Here is a 17,123-nt window from a genome sequence, read left to right as displayed (position 1 = left end):
GTGTAATATCATTATTTATATATGATAATCAAACAAAAGGCAGAATCTCTTTTTTTTATTGAAAGGTTAATATGGAGTTGCTATAAGAGTGAGAATGTTTTCTTTTGGTTAAGTCTTTTTATTTTTAAATATGTTTGTTACAAAGTGTGTTTTTATTTCAAATTAGCATTTCTCCTAGTGACATGTACTACCAATTTTGTGTCAAGGTGTTTCTCAATGTTCCCCTGGGTCTGTCCTTAGAGGACGCGCTCAGTCTTTACAGAACAGGAAACTGTTCTTAATGTTCCAAATATACAATATTAATAATGTACTAATATTTTACACCACAGTAGCAAGTTAATTTAGAATTCACTCAGCAGCACATAAAGATGTTTCCCCCATGGAGCAAAAAGAGAATCTTTCCCTTTAGTTGCTTGTGCGAACATGACATCTCTCAAGGGTCTCCAACATGGTGCCCACAGAGTGTGTTCTGTAATCTCAATCTTAATCTTCAGTGTACAACTGGGGTCCACTGTATCATTTAAATAGATCACTGATATGTTTTCATTAATTAGAAAAGTACTTGAGAGTAGCAGAGAGACAGCACTGGTGAAAGTTACTAACAACCTATCAATTGCATCAGACAATGGAATTAAATCTTAGTGCCGCATTTCACACCACTGACCGTCATATTCTATTACTATATTACTTACATCTAATTGGCATTAAAGGAACCGCACTAAGCTGGTTTAAGTCCTATTTATTTAGCAGATCAATCTCAGTTTGTACATGTTAACAATGAATCCTCCATGCACACTAAAGTTATATATAGTTATTAGTCGTGGAGTTCCAAAAGGTTCTGTGCTTGGACCAATTCTATTCACCTTATATATATATATAAAATATATACACACATTGACATACATATACAGATACAGTTAAATAAATACACATAGAAAGCTTGCACTATGATTCGACCGTGTTTCTATTTGCTGTGAAATTCACAACATGAAATAAGTCATAACACAATGAGGATGATTTTGTGGCCCTCTCTCTAGAAAAAGAAAACAGAAATATTGGGTCTAAGATGTCAAGAACAAGGAGAGTTTCACCTGCTGATAAAGAAGCTGTCTGCTCTGTTGTCACTCTGTCTCTCACTCCTTTTTCTCATTTCCTCTCTTGCTTCTCTCCACTGGAGGTTCCTCCACAGGCTGTTGCTACTCTGCCCCATCTTGCATTTGGCACAGCGACTACAAGAGGCTAAGCTGTCCCCCTCCCTGTCTGTGTGCTGTCACTCTCCCTGCTGTCTGTGTGCTGTCCTCATCTGACTGGTGTGAAAAAACACAGAAAACCAAACCTGTTCCGAAAAAACTGGGTGCTAGGGCCTTTAGGCAATGTTCAGACTGCAGGCAAAAGTAACCCAAATCTGATCTTATTGCTCATATGTGACTCATCTGATTTTTTTCATGACAATATGAACCGGACAAATCGCATGCCATTTGACCATTTCAATTCAGATTTTCTTTCTCCCACCTGAATGGGATCTGAACTCTGATCTGAGAAAGACCATCAGGACCTCAGCACTCAGGGAAATGAAGCCAGCTCTCATCTGTCTGCAGTCAAAAAATCTGACCTCTGACACTCTGCAGAGGATGGTATACACTGCATTGTCAAAGGACACGTCACTTTCAAATCTATTACGCCCATGTTTTCTCAAAGGAAGGGTGTGTGACATGAAGTCTAGACAGACCATAGCTCACACAATTCTTTGACAATTGAGAGTCTTAAAGGCCCAGTGTGTAATGTTTAAGAGGATCTATTGGCAGAAATAGAATATATTATTCATATTAATCTTTTCATTTGTGTATTATCACCTGAGAACAAGAATCATGTTTTTGTTACCTTAGAATGCACTTTTTCTTCAGAGGGAGTGGGTCCTCTTCTACAGAGTCCGCCATGTCAGACAAACCAAATGGGAGCCACAATGGCTCTAAATAGGGCCTTTCACAGCGTTTGCGGCAAAACTATGAGAGAACATAAGTTTTAATAAACTCAACTTACTCTAATGAGATTCCAAAATAGAATATGTTGTTTCAAAACTTTTTTAGTTTTAAGTGACATTTATACATATACATGTATACATTTACCAGTGCAGCCTCCTATATTTGTTATAACATTTACAATCAAACATTTGGAGAAAAATTTAATCAAAACGCTTAACATTAGACCAAAAGTTTAAAGAAATACAGTGTATAAATGTTTTGGTCATTAAGTAAAACAGCAGCTGTATATTAGCTGCTCATCCTGTGGTGGGCAGGGTGCTTGCTTCTCTGCCCTGTGTCACCACCCTCATTAAAGTGGCACAGTGCAGCCCCCCTTAGACAATCAAGCCTGCCCTAACACACACGCCACCTATAAATCACCTTGTGAAAATCAATGGGCTTTAGTTAGCCTGGGACTCATTGTGTCCTTGGAAAGGTGTGAGATGAATTGAGATGAAGTGAGAACAAAACAGGAACAACATCCACCAAAAGAAGAGAAAAACACCAAGCAGTGGAGCAATGACTATAGTCTGACTGAGTTTTAGGGTGGAGGTGATGGTTGGTCAAAGCTGACACATATTGCAACAGAAGGCCACAGAGAATGAGTCAGGTTGCCATTGCTTTAGATTCTCTCTGAGATGGATGGAGGTCTTGAACTAAGGCTACCAAATTGAATTTTCTTTTCTTTCAGGAAACTTTTCAAACCGTGCCCTCCACATCCACACAACTTTCTGCTGATTAAACCTGAACCTTTCCAATTAGCAAATTAAGCAATTTAAAACATATCTTATACATTTGTGTGGTGCACTCAATGCTATCTTAGTTAAAGATGCACCTGGAAATGATAAACATGCATATCCTAATACCTTTTAATTATTTATCATAATATCACTGTTATTCCACAAGTAAAAGCAGTTTGACACATACAATAACCCAATATAAAGAATAAAAATAGTTCTGACAATGAAGCAGTATCTCCACAGGCAGCCATTCAAATCACACAGATGGATCAAGGGCCTCAGTATTACTGTGAGCTTTCTGAATTAATCTTGGGCATTTAAAGCTACAGTGACTGCAGTGCTCTTCATATATACTCTACCTAGAGCGCCTGAAATCTATTTTGACCATTGAATTTCATCTATGTCCCTGACAGGACAGTTGGTTCTGAGAACAAAACAGCCATAACAGAGGTCAGAGTCGGTGTGGATTTAACAAGCAGACACTTCAGTAGCATTCATGTGTCGCTGACATTTGACATATAGTCTTCTTGTCAGAAACATGAACCAGGAAATGTTGAGTACCCCCAAAGTTTTATGTTAGAAATGTTAAGTATGGGTCCCCAGCATATAGAAACTACCAGATGCTAACTTGCATACGTTGTGCAATTAGCATGAATTCACACTCCCAATTCTCAATATGCTTAATGAATTTGACTTGCATTTTAGAATGAAGCTCAATTTCATGTATATGTTCCATCTTCTTATAATAATAAGATATTTCTTCAGTTCTGCTTGAGTTTTTTTGCTGTGCAACATTGTGTCATTGCCACTGTAGTTACTGCTGTGGGCTGAATAACAGCCACATGGAAAGACAGAAGAAACGCTTTTTACATAAGGTTTATCGTCTCAATACAAGTAAGTTGATAAAAAATAAAGTAAATTAACAAAAAAGAAAGACAAACTAAGCCAACAGTAATTAAAAAATCAACAGTTAATGTTACCACATTGGTTATGCAAATTAATTATAATTATGCTAATTGACCTACATATGCAAGTTAGCAGTTTCTATGTCCTGGGAACCCATACTTAACATTTGTAATGACAATGGATTCACAATGGGGCTGTATTGGGTGGCAAATAGACTAATAGGATTCATTTGGATAAAATAAACCAAAATAAGTCAAGATTTGCTTCATAATAAAAACAACACTCTTACTTAAATGGTAAATGGACTGCACTTAAACAGTGTCTTTCTAGTCTTGCGACCACTCAAAGCACTCTACACTACATGCTACATTCACCCATTCATACAGCTATGACAAAGACCATCAGAAATGGAAAGTAATTCATTCATAAACATTAATGTTGTGCCCTTAAATAAGGGAAATAGTAATGGAAGAAGAATTAAGAAATCGCATAAATAACATAAAATAACATTTTAAACAATGCATACAAACACACACTCAGTTTCAGGACGACAGATACCATGAGTGTCTTTCTAACTTATCAAAATGATTGTTTTAACTAACTACATGACATTTAAATTATATTTTAACAAGGCCATAACATGACATTTTAATTAGGTTCTTTTTTTTTATCATATGCTAGCTAACTAATGGATTTTCACTCTTGGTTGCTAAGAGCTGAAGAGTGATTGACGGGGTACTGTCTTGATATTATTGGTTGAGATTGGTTAGTTATATACAAAGAAACTGAGTTTTTGTCGATCTTTTGGCATACACTGTTAAATAGGGGTACAATATAACTGAGGATGCAATCTTAAAGGGTTAAAATGACATTACAGCAAGTTGCATTCAAAGCCCAAACATGACTGTAGACACAGCTTACAATTTTGGCTCATGGCTTTATGACTTATACTGTAGTGTATTTTTTATCTGAAATGAACAAAACAAGTGAGAACATTGTGATTGTTTTATTTGAAACCTTCGATACAGAGAGCCTGTGATAAAAGCATGACTTGAAGCATGTTTTTTGTATTTTTTTTATTGATTACATTCATTTTTGATACAGGCTGAAATGTGATAGACAACTTGGTAAAGCTTTTTAAAACAACTAAACAAATATAAAGTGGAAATGGAGATACAATGTAGTACAAACACAGGAACACCTGAACATAGTCTCAGGATGCTCTCAGAGATGGAATGATCACAAATGACCCTTTCTAAGTCCGACCCACAGTTTGCTCTGTGCCCCAATTTAGTTTGGTTGGTTAAGTTTAGGCATGAAGGGTGAGACTGGTTAGGGTTCAGGTATGAGTGTAATGGTAAGCCAATAAGAGGCAGAGTAGGGTGGGTCATGAAAGTTGAACGAGGTTCTGAGCCATTCTAGCTGGTGTGCCAATGTCTACCGGTTATGTGAACGGAATACCTCAGTTGCAGATCTCATATAAAGTGAGTGTCTTCTTCTTTCTAAGGATGACATTATATATATGTTACAATATATTGTTAACTTTGCTTCTATTACCTCTAATCTGGTTGTTATATGTGTTACTAATAATCACCTCTATGCCCAAGCACTTTAAGTAAGTAGCACCAAGATTCAAACACTTGAGTTGAATAAAAAAAAAAAAAAAAAAGAAAAAATCCATATGGATTTGGTGGAATACAGTCCAAACAGTGTTTAACACTACATAGAAATATAATCTTACTTTAGAAACCTAACTGATACATTTCCATGTGATACAGTTTTTATTAACAAAACAGAAAGAAGAATAAAGGCACATGCAGTGAGGTTGGCTGGCTGAGCAAGCTTTCATTTCCATTTTCAATCTTCTTATTATTTGTTCTTGGCTGCCAGTGGTTTGCGGCTGATCTTCTTACTCTTATCATTGCTCTTTTTTGGAGGTTCTGGGTTGGCCTGCATGTGTCTGCCATAGAGACTAAGGGGGAGAAGAGAAACAAGTTATTTCAGTATGCACAGAAAACTATTGAGTTCTCAAACACCTGCAGTAGGTTTTTTTTCTGTATAGCTATGTCACAGAGGAACATAGACTTATAAAAGACTCTCTAGCGGTCCATGAGCCTACAGTGTTCATGACATACCACAGGGCAAAAGTGGGACAAATGATATAAAGATGATCTTTCTATTCAAAGTTATTAGCAGTACTAAAAATAATATAAATATGAATATCCAGAGCAAATTTTGTGGAATTTGTTCTGTAGGCTTTAAGTTGATCTAATTCTGAAAAAAATTTGACAAAAGGAACACATCTTGTGTCACTGATGTGCAGCCATTAGACCCTGGGTAAAAAATAATAATAATTCTTCCAGTGATCTGGTTTACTAAATTAAAAATCAAACATCCAAAATATTCACGCCACTCATGCAGTACAGTTCTCTTCTATGCTTTCCATTCTTATGTACAGTATGTTCCAAACACTCTAAACAGCCGCTTTTGTTTGAATTTTAACGAACAACTTTCTCAAGGGCATTGCAGCAAGTCTGAAAAACAGCATAGCCATGGCTCTTAAGAGAACAAACCAACCAATCAACCAACCAGAACATTTGCTTGTGAGCTCTAGGGGCCCATGAATGCAGTTTGTGAAGGAAGCAGTTTTCACTGAAACATCCATCCCAATGCGTTCTCACTCCGAAGCTGTCACAACTGCAGTTTGGTCAGTGGCAATCCACTTCAAAATATGAAACTATAGGTATTCCTGTTGTGTCATTTGTGAACACGTCCACACAAGCAGGTGATGTAGTATAAAGAGTGGAAAAAGTCCACATATGGAGGTAGTGGGGTGTATGGATGCCTCAAACTAACACAGGACTTAAACCCAAGAGTTCACTGTGCGTATCCCATGTGACACCAAAACTAAACAATTTGTTTTATGTATGTTGTGTAACATTCTTAAATTGCACTAAGTTTGTTACTTAAGTTGTATCAGATATATAAAACACAACTTACTCTTTATCTAATCCTAACCAAGCAGTTTTTGTTCCTCGACCTAACCACACTGCGACCGCTGACAGTGTTAATGCACACAACCTTTATTTTGAAACTCTAACCGGGCATTGCATATTTATTCTTGCTAGCTAATTACGTGAGAGGGAAACAAACAGCGTCATATTTTGTGGAGGGTCACTTACCAAACTGCAGTATTTGACGAGTTGGGAGTGAGAATTTATTGCCCATCCATTCTGTCTGTCTGTCTGTCTGTCTGTCTGTCTAATGTAGTCCATCGATAAAGCAACATGGCTGCTTATGTGCTTAGATGTGCAGAGGCAAAAGCATAAGCTTGACATCACAATTGTGGCTTCCTAGTTGTGCCCCCATCACCCATTCCAGTACTACAATGTCGAGCCATAGGTATAACTAAACAGTGGTAGGTGGATAAATGACAAAACCAAAATCATCACTTGCACACATTCAATATGATCCTTACCAGCACAATAGTGGTGTAGTAATTATTAGTGTCGAAATGCCCCCCAACCCCACAAACCCTCACCTCTGTCACTTTTTCTCTCCCATGGGTGTCTCTTGCTCACACAGAAGCAAGAGAGTTCAGTGGAGTGGAAAATGCTTTTTTTTCTTCAGCTCAGTGTCTCTTTCACTGAGAATTGGGTATTTGGTTTTACTCCTCTTAGTGTATTCATGCTTAGCATGGGTTTAAAACAAACTTACATAAAACAGGGTAATGTTTGGGCATGTCAGTGACATGAATGACCAGGATCCACCAATCAGATCATCATAATGAGCCAGTAGACTGTAGAGTATTTCTATAGATCACTGGTGCTAGGCCTATGACATGACATGATGTCACAGCGAAGTTGACCTTTGACTGTTGAGTCTGGTTTGGTTCCAGCTGGTACATTTCTGGGTTGATTTGGGTTCGCCCGCAAATTTTGGACCTGTGACTAAAACAAACACATTTTCGTACTCTACTAGTGAATAAAAATAAGGATATCTAGTTCACTGCTAATTTATTTTTGATTTTATGTCTCTCAAGTCCCTAAACATTAAAGAAGAGCAATACCAGATTATAGTAATATTCCATCCAAAGTCTCACTTTCAGCATCATCCCAAACACTCACCCCATGTAGACTTGGAAGGCTGTGTTGTAACCTTGTATCTTACACCTTGGCGGAGTCAGCTTGGACCGACTGTGGTAACTACTATCAAAATGGCTATTGAAATGACCACATACATTTCACAAACCAGTCCAACAGCAATGTCCAATTCCACTGTCCATGCCAGTATTTGTATATTCCAAACATCATATTAACATTAAAGAGAAAGTGTGTCCACAAGGAGATTTTGACAATCATAAAGAAGACAATAACTGTATCAGGCAGCTGTGTAGGTTGCCATTTGCTTATCCCACTAGATTCAGCCAAACTTCTCTAACCAAATTCATATTTTCTGGCTTGCAGTACTCACAGGGCGGCTGTGGCTCAGAGGCAGAGCGGGTCGTTCCTAAATCGGAAGGTTGTGGGTTCGATCCCCAGCCACACGTCGAAGTATCCTTGAGCAAGATACTGAACCCCAAATTGCTCCCGATGCCATGCATCGGTGTGTGAATGTGTTTGAATGTTAGTTTCTGTTCGATGGACTTTGCCATCACTGAGTGAATGTGTGTGAAAGGGTGAATGTGGCACGTAGTGTAAAAGCGCTTTGAGTGGTCGGAAGACTAGAAAGGCGCTATACAAGTACAGGTCCATTTACCAGTAACTTAAGATACAAGAATACAACTAATGTGAAGACTTAACATCCTTTTCAGAACCTGTAAGTACCATACTTTTGAACATACTTTTCTACACACACACTCAAATACACAGAGTTAGTCTATGGTTGAAGTGTTTCCTCCCCATTTCTGCCTCCATCCCACATCAACACTTTCAACTGGGAATTAAATGCTGCCATACCCCTTAATATCTGCTGCCTGTCAAAACCACAGAGGTCTTATGGCAGAGACAGAAGAAACAGAGAGAGGAAAAGAGAGACAAAGAAACAGCCAGTGGCGGAACTGATCTCCTGCAGGAGCCAGCTACTTTCTACAGTGCTCACTTTAGATGGCTGTCTTCTCTTAGCTTTAACACTGTAAACCTTTGAAAAGCTCACCACAGCTGACCTTTAACCTTGTGTATTACATTACTGCCATTACTACCATCTTGGTTTCTTTGCCAGAATCATCTTTCTTGGACATTTCTGCCTATTTGCAGTTTAAGACTAACACAACCCTTTCCCCACCCCCATCTGGATGTCTTCAGTCTGGAGGGATACATATTTGACAGAGAGAGTGGGGCTGAGAGTGGGATCATGGGACCTTTCAGAGCCTCTTGTCCAGTCAGCTGGGCTGTTAGGTCCCAGAGGAGAGGGTGGGACAGGGGCAGGGTGGGTACCTCCTGGGAACAGCAGAGTGTCTGGAAGCAGCCATGCCTTGGGACAGTTGACAGTTTTTAGCCATGCTAGTGGGAAGGCTCTAGGGATGGCAATAACTGTACATATTTAGAAAGTCTTTCCTGGAAGAGGTGTTTTTGTGGCAAGAGAGCTTTCCATAAGCACCAGCTGCTGGATACTTTGACGAATGATGATAGTGATGCATGACATCACCAGGACGGGGGTTGGGTGGATTTGGGTCAATTTACTAGAGAATATTGTGTAGGCAGGTCAAGTGACCAAGAAGCATTCCAAGTAAGAAACATTGCATGCAATAGTTTACCTTCAACCTTCTCTTTTTCTCTCACACACTTTCTTTCTCAAACACAACATGCAGAGAAATGCTGTGACGCAGGTTGGGTTTAAACAGAAATATAAAGCACAAGCTGCACTTTTGCAAAGTTTTGTTTATTTTCATGCATGGGAAGACCAACTTCCTTGTAGGAAGAAGAAGCTTGAGCTGCCCAGCACCTAATTACACAAACACAGTCATCAATATAGAAATATTATAAATAATATGATAATACATTATCTACACTCCATTATGAAGATATCTGGTCCTGTTGCTGTCACTGTTCACCATTTACAAGAGGGACTTAGTGATTAACAAATCTTGTTGTGATACTGCATAGGTAATTTGCAATTATATATTGTCTACATATTGACTGTTGTTTTCCTGCCCCATGTATGCTAACATTTCCCTTATTTAAATTACAAATGCACCACCTCTGCCTGCTCTCAATTGTTAAATAACTCCAATCATCTCAGGACACGAGAACAAAAATCATATTCAACATTACTCTTTTTTAAAAGGAAATGTCATCTCATTAATTCCAATTAAAAATAAATTTTTTAAACAGTATGGGGATTCTTTAAGAAAGACATAATAACATCAAAAAAATATAAATGTATGTCATGTCATTACAGGTTGCAGGAGACAGAGAGAACAGTAGCAGTTAGAATAATGACAGAGTGGAGCTGTGATGGTGTTGACTGATTGTGTGCACTCCTTTTGATAAAAGCACGATTATCCATTTAGTCAATAAGTGGCTAATGCAGCACACTCTTGGTCTGTCATAACAAACTAGTGTTAGCATAATTGTGGGTTCTCAGCATTGATGGATGAGTCGAGGAAAGAAGCATGTGGAGTAGGAGGAGGACGGGGGAGGGGAATGATCGGTCAGTGTGTCATAAAGGAAAAAAATCAATGTGAAGAAGGGAGAATAATGCAGCCAATTGATGATGGAATGTTCACTCAAAAAAAATTCAGGTGGTCACTGTCTAGTCATGTTTTTAATAATTTCTTTTCACTACTTCTATGTATAGTATGTATTACTATGATCTAGAGTTATTCTATATCTTATACCATAAAGGTCATAAACAAATATCAGTCTTTATTCAACCAATGGAGGAAAAAAACATGAAGTTTGAATATTGAGAAAAGTAAACGTTTTTTGACTGAAATCCCAGTGTTGTGTTTGAAGATTTAAATAATAGTATCCAAAGTAGAACAGGAACCAGAGCCTTCAGCTATCACACTCCTCTCCTGTGGAACCTCTCTCCTTCTCCCCAACCCCACCCTCTTTCTCTAAACCCAACTGATTTGGGGGCTTGCTCATGGTGATAATTGTTGGGTCTCTGTAAATAATATTATAGTATGGTGTGTCTACATGTGATCTAGATATGCTCTATATGAAAAGTGCCCTGAGATAACTTCTGTCATGATTTGGCCGAATAAAAATAAAACTGAATTGCCAGAATAAAACTGTTTTTAAAATGTATTTATTGTCATCATTCATTCATTTCTTTGGCAGCACCCTAAGCTTTTGCCTCCACTGCCCAGTAGCAGCTCTGAGCCTATATTTAATTACAGGTCAGGTCTGATATTAACAACTGGCTCATGTCAAGGATTGATTTAAGTGCCAGGAAAAGATTGTTGTGTTTTGAGTCATTTCATATTTTTTCCAAAAGAGTCAAGACTAGACTATACTGTATGTACTTTACTTTTTAGCCTTGTTTCCTATAACCTGTTTTGGCAGCGCAGGCTTTATTAATATTGTGTCACTGTATTGTATTTTGTCTTTGAAGAGTCTTAGCTTGTAAAACATGTTGTGTCCTGTGCTTCTACATTAATTTGCCTTGTTGTGCTTCTGCATTACTATCCCTGTGTTATTCTATTTAATATGTACACAGTCTTGAGGTCTGGAATAAGGAAGGGCTGAAAATCTATGACAACACTAAAAATGTCGTCCCACTGGTCGCCTGCTCTCTTTTCTTTATGTGCTGAAGAGGCTAGAACACAGGACAACCTGGAATATCCAACTAGCCACAATCACTACACACACACACACACACACACACACACACACACACACACACACACACACACACACACACACACACACACACACACACACACACACACAAACAAAACAGATTCATTATGCTTTTATATGAGCAATACAGAGCACTAACAGTTCTAGCTACAGATCAACGTAAAGATTTCCCATTTTCAAGTGTGTGTGTGTGTGTGTGTGTCGCTCTGGTGATGAACTGTTAGGGCCAATTAAATGCAGAAGAAGAAAGGCGAATGGATTCAGATTCCTGATAATGTCTTTATGGAGCTCTGCTATTCCACACGGCTTAATTAATCATGGCAAAGTTCTGTGTGTGTGGGTGTGTATATAAAGAGATTGAAAGTTGGTATTTGCTTTCCTCTACCAATGTGTCTATGTGTATGTGTGTGTTACAGTGTTAAAAATATGACTGTGTGTGCATGTGTGATAAATGCACAAGGAGGCCAAAGGCCATTGATCTGATGGGGGCCTTTCTTTTGCAGCCACCTCATCTTCACCAGAGCTGCCAAGCAATTTAGTAGCTTCCTTTACAGGAAGCGAAATATAAGTAGCAAAGAGAAGAAAGAGAAAAGAAAGAGCAGGAAAATGATGACGGGAGAGTGGAGAGGGGAGATAAAGGCAGAGGAAAGGCATGGGAAGAGAGAGAAAAGGAGGAAAAAAGTTCCTAATTAAGATTCATGACAAACAACTGCGGCTTTTAGCCAATGGTGGCAAAGCTCTCTGTCCCTATCATTAGTGAGTTACATTTCCTGCTGACCCACCAGTACTGAGGGATGTGTGCATGTACAGGTGAGTACTAATGCACTCCAGTTTTCTGTACAGTTTTCTTATATGTTTTAGCTTTATTTATTTATATTTTAAAAGTACTTTATTCTTGCGTGATTTGTACATTTTATGCACCAATGCACAAGAAAATATTTCTTGGTCGCCCCTCTGATGTCCTCTGGCTGCTCTGCTTCAACTTTCAGTGATTTACAAAGTTTCCTGATGTGAATATAGCTTTACCTACTTGTTGTTAGTGGTTAGCTACTTTAGCCACTGTAGCTGCTGTAAGCTGGTTTAGCAACTTTTTTTTATTTAGCATATAGCATTTTACACTACATGCCACATTTACCAATTCACACACATGTATACACTGACGAGAAAGGCTCATCAGAACAGAAACAAATTCATTCACACACAGATGGCACAGAATTGAGAGCAATTTGGGGTTCAGTTTCTTGCTAAAGGACACGCAGCTGGAGGAGCCAGAGACTGAACCACCAACCTTCTGATAAGTGGACGACCCACTCTAACCCACACTTAACCATCCTATTAGGTGACTGCCTGAACTGGGAGCTCACAGCACCCAGGCACATCTCTACTAATATTATAGGAGCTCTGGAATGCTGCCAGTTCTTCAAGTTAACAGTCTGTCAGTAGTCAGCTAATAACAGGAAAAGCAGTTATGTCCCTCAGTAAACTCTGTAAAGCCCTGAGCATTGAAGCTGAGAAGCCACGTCAGAGGTAAAACCAGAAAAAGCATTTTACACAAGATATACAAAAGCAGTTGAATAACTACTCCTTGCACACCGTGGGCATGGTCAGCCGTGCTCTGACTTGAGCAGATGACCATTTAAAGAATCAGAATCAGAATGAGATTTATTCCCTGGTAGTTTTTACACATACGGGAAATTTGTCTTGGTGCAATGGTGCTTAAAATATACAATCACACACAAAAAATAAAAAGATAAATGTATAAATCACACAAAAATCACACAAGAATAAAGTACTTAAAAAAAAGATAAATAAAGATAAGAAAGATAAGAAAAAGATAGGAAAACTGTACAGAAGACGGGAGTGCATTAATGTAATGCATATATATAGGGTGAGTATAAGAGTCAGTGTCAGTGGGGGGATCCGGAATCTGTGACGAGCCGACATTTGGCTAGTAACACAAGTAGAAAAAGATGATGGAATTGTTCAGAGCAGTCTGAAATCTTTCTCACAGGGATTACTATTTGAAGTTTACCTCATTAACCTCACTCAATATCAACATATGACATTGTAACATTGTATATGATACAGAAACTTAGGGAAAAGCATAACAAGTCCCCTTTAAGATTAGTCTTACCCATTAAATATCTCAAATTTTGGAATTCACAAACCACATTGTGAGAAGATTAGATGGTCTGAAATGACCCACAACAACAGCAGATAGCCTATACAGCAATACACTCAACTGGATATACTGTGTTGCAGTGAATTCCACTATAAAAACCTTTAAGAGCACTGAGACTTTCCTTGGTGCTAGTAACAGGCATACTAAAGCCACTGTTATGTGCAGAATATGGAACCTCTCAGTGGTAGTATCAACAAAGGCATTGTAACAAACAACAGAGCACACTGTGCGTAGTGTGATATAACCTAACCACTTCATTACTCTGTCTGTAGATGTATGGTCAGAACAAACCTCTAGGAAACTATACAATTGCAGACTATACAATATACAGTACATACTAAGAGCAGAGATTAGTTATACTAATTGATACTCAAAGACTTTATGAAAGAAACTTGTAAAAAGTAAAAAAAAAAAAAAAAAAAAAAAAAAAGTTTTTTGTTTTTACTAATTACTTTTTATGGGGTACAACTACTCGACTGTACTTCCCCCTCTCTTTACCCCTGGGTCTGTGACCCTTGGTTGTTAACTGGTGAATATGCTGACCAACTGGGGACTTCATTTGGCTGAAAGTCACCAGTTAACAGTGTCACTCGTTAAACCGAAACACAGGCAAGCTGGAGGCGCAAACGCCACCGCTGTGGCAAATTGTGATAATTAGTAGACTATGGACTGCACTTTCACATCTTTCTAGTCTTCCGACCATTCAAAGCACTTCACACTACATGTCACATTCCCCCATTCACACACATTCTTACACTGCTGTAAGAGGCTGCCATGCAAGGTGCCAACTGCTCATCAGAAACATAAACTAATAGAAAGTTAATAAACAATTAAATGAAATGATCATTTAAATATAACTGTAATATAACCTTTTATTGTGAAACATTTCATTGTTGTTTTTATCATGGATAAATGGAAATAAAATTAATTAAAACATACATTTTATGTAGTTGAAGACAAAATCATTAAAAGGTCCAATATATACTTTAAATACATGGGAAGACTAAATTTATATAATTCCACAGAAATCTGTATTTAATATTATAAATCAACCATAGCCATATCCATACATATAATACAAATATAGAAAATATATACCTTTTTACCTACCAAAAAATATTTCATCAATTTAGAACAAACTGGCCTGTGCAGGTTTTTCAATGATGAGGAATCATTCTTTGATTTATTTTATGTGGTATTAATGTTGTTAAAATGGATACTGAACTATAATAAAAAAATATATACTAGTAATTTTCAAACAGTAATATTAGGAGGTTTAAAGTAGTTGCAAATCAGATGTAAGTAACATTGTAATCCTGTTTAGCAAAGCATTCATAATAAAGCAGCAAATATACACACATCTTAATATATCAGATTTCAAAAGCACATTGGATGATAGCAAGATTAAAATCTAGAAGAAAACCATAAAGCTTGAAATTCCTACAAAGGATGGGAACAACTAAGCCATGGGGAAGGTTTAAGTGTCATTTTATTGACCATATGCCATCCTCCACTGTGGAGGCTTATGGAATGCAGGAATGCAATGAGCCTATGCAGTGCCTGTATTACTGGGAAAGACTACACATGTGTAGACAAGGGTCTTAAGTTAAATTGTTCCCAGGGCCCATGATCATCATTATTCATCCAGTGGCATTATACCTTCAGTCCAAATGTTGTCCAGATACACTTTATGATGGCTGAAGTCGTTTTTGGTTTATTTTGCTTCTGCACTGCTGGTACGTAGCAGGTAATGTTGTTTATGTATGTATGTATGTATGTATGTATGTATGTATGTATGTATGTATGTATGTATGTATGTATGTATGGATTTATGGATTTATGTTTATATTTTGTTAGAATGAGAGGAGTCTGATATAGAAACTTTCAGAAATTTAGCCAGAACATTGCAGGAACTACAAGTCCCCATGAAGTCACCTATATGCCAGAATATGCACAACATGGTATTTGGTTTTAGTGTAATTTCCTGAAAAACAATAAAAAGTTGCTGATGACTAGTCCTGCACTCAGGACCGTATACAAATTTTCCAGTGAAACACTTTCTTGCTTATGACCCTGCCAGAGTAGAATGTTTCTAAGGGCAATGTATTACTCTATATTACTCTATTCAAGAGCGCCGCAGAGAGTGGCAGCTCGACGCAACAGCTCCCGCTCCCCCTCTTATTTTTCGCCTTAAATCTTACTTTCTTCTCATCTTCTAATTCTACTTCTACTATTCCTTCTTAAATAGCACTGTGTTTATCGTTGTAAATAGACCTACAGTGATGGTAGTTAATTTTTTTACTTTTTTTTAGCCTTAGTTGAACATAGTTTTTAAATATAAACAATGTGTAGGAATGTGGACACAACGACCACCACACAAGAAAGCGCCGGAGGTTACTCACGTGAAGACCTCCTACGGTATTGGGATTTACATGTCGCATGTCTGAGGGAGATCCCGGTGGAGTTAAGGCAACAAAGGCGAGGAACCAGAGCAGGAACGTTGGTAAGGACCAAGAAGACAGAGAGGCGATAAAGATACAAGCCATGTTTTCCCTCGGTTGTCATGGGGAACGTATGCTCGCTGTCAAACAAGATGGACGAGCTCTCGGCCCTGGTCAACGGACAGGCGAGTATCGGGAGTGCAGCATGTCATGTCTGACGGAGACATGGCTGAATGACATTACACCAGACTGCTCAGTGGAACTAGCCGGTTTTTCACTAGTTCGGGCTGACAGGAAGAAACAGAGCGGTAAAAAGTCGGGAGGAGGGCTTGCTGTCTTTGTGAACTCTAAATGGTGTAACCCTGGACATGTTGTCAAGAAGGCAGAAATCTGCACGCCTGACATTGAATTGCTGGCCATCGGGTTAAGGCCATACTATCTGCACTGTGAGTTTTCGGCCACCATTGTTGTCATTGTTTACATTCCTCCATCGGCAGTAGTGGCGCGCGGCGCACGCCTGTGACATCATCCACTCCACCTGCAGACACGTCATCCCAGCGCATTCATCATAATAAACGGAGATTTTAACCATGCCAAAATCTCAAAGACCCTGACAAAATTTACCCAGTACGTCACCTGTAACACTAGAGGGGAAAAGACCTTGGCTCTGTTGTATGCCAGTGCAAAGGACGCATACAGCGCCACCGCCCTAGCCCCTCTCGGCAAATCTGACCACTGCATGATACATCTTAATCCTACATACAGGCCTGCTGTTAGGAGGAAACAGTCCATCACCACCAGGACTGTGCAGCAGTGGTCGGTGGAGGCAGAGGAGGCCTTGATGGAGTGTTACAGGACAACCGAATGGGAAGTGTTCCAGGAAGACCACAGAGACAACATCGAGGGTCTCACCCAGTGTGTCACGGACTACATCAGGTTCTGTGAGGACAGCGTTATCCCCAGAGAGGATTCGCAGTTTCCCTAACAACAAGCCATGGATTAACAGGGACATCAAAGCCCTGTTG

At 38.7% G+C, this 17,123-nt stretch overlaps 1 protein-coding gene across 2 annotated transcripts in view; it reads right to left on the bottom strand.

Moving 5' to 3' along the window:
* Positions 1–4,658: 4,658 nt before the first annotated feature.
* rsu1 (Ras suppressor protein 1) overlaps positions 4,659–17,123 on the bottom strand; it is a 61,188-nt gene continuing 48,723 nt past the window's right edge. For both annotated transcript variants that reach the window (XM_051410284.1, XM_051410283.1), the window contains exon 9: positions 4,659–5,639. In XM_051410284.1, coding sequence (XP_051266244.1) covers positions 5,537–5,639 — 103 coding nt within the window. In that variant the 3' untranslated portion in view covers positions 4,659–5,536. The remainder of the gene's footprint in view (positions 5,640–17,123) is intronic.

This window comes from Dicentrarchus labrax, unplaced genomic scaffold (assembly GCF_905237075.1).
Source record: "Dicentrarchus labrax unplaced genomic scaffold, dlabrax2021, whole genome shotgun sequence".
Classification (NCBI taxonomy): domain Eukaryota; kingdom Metazoa; phylum Chordata; class Actinopteri; family Moronidae; genus Dicentrarchus; species Dicentrarchus labrax.
Note: the sequence above shows the minus strand (reverse complement) of the source record. Positions and strands in the feature narration are given on the sequence as shown.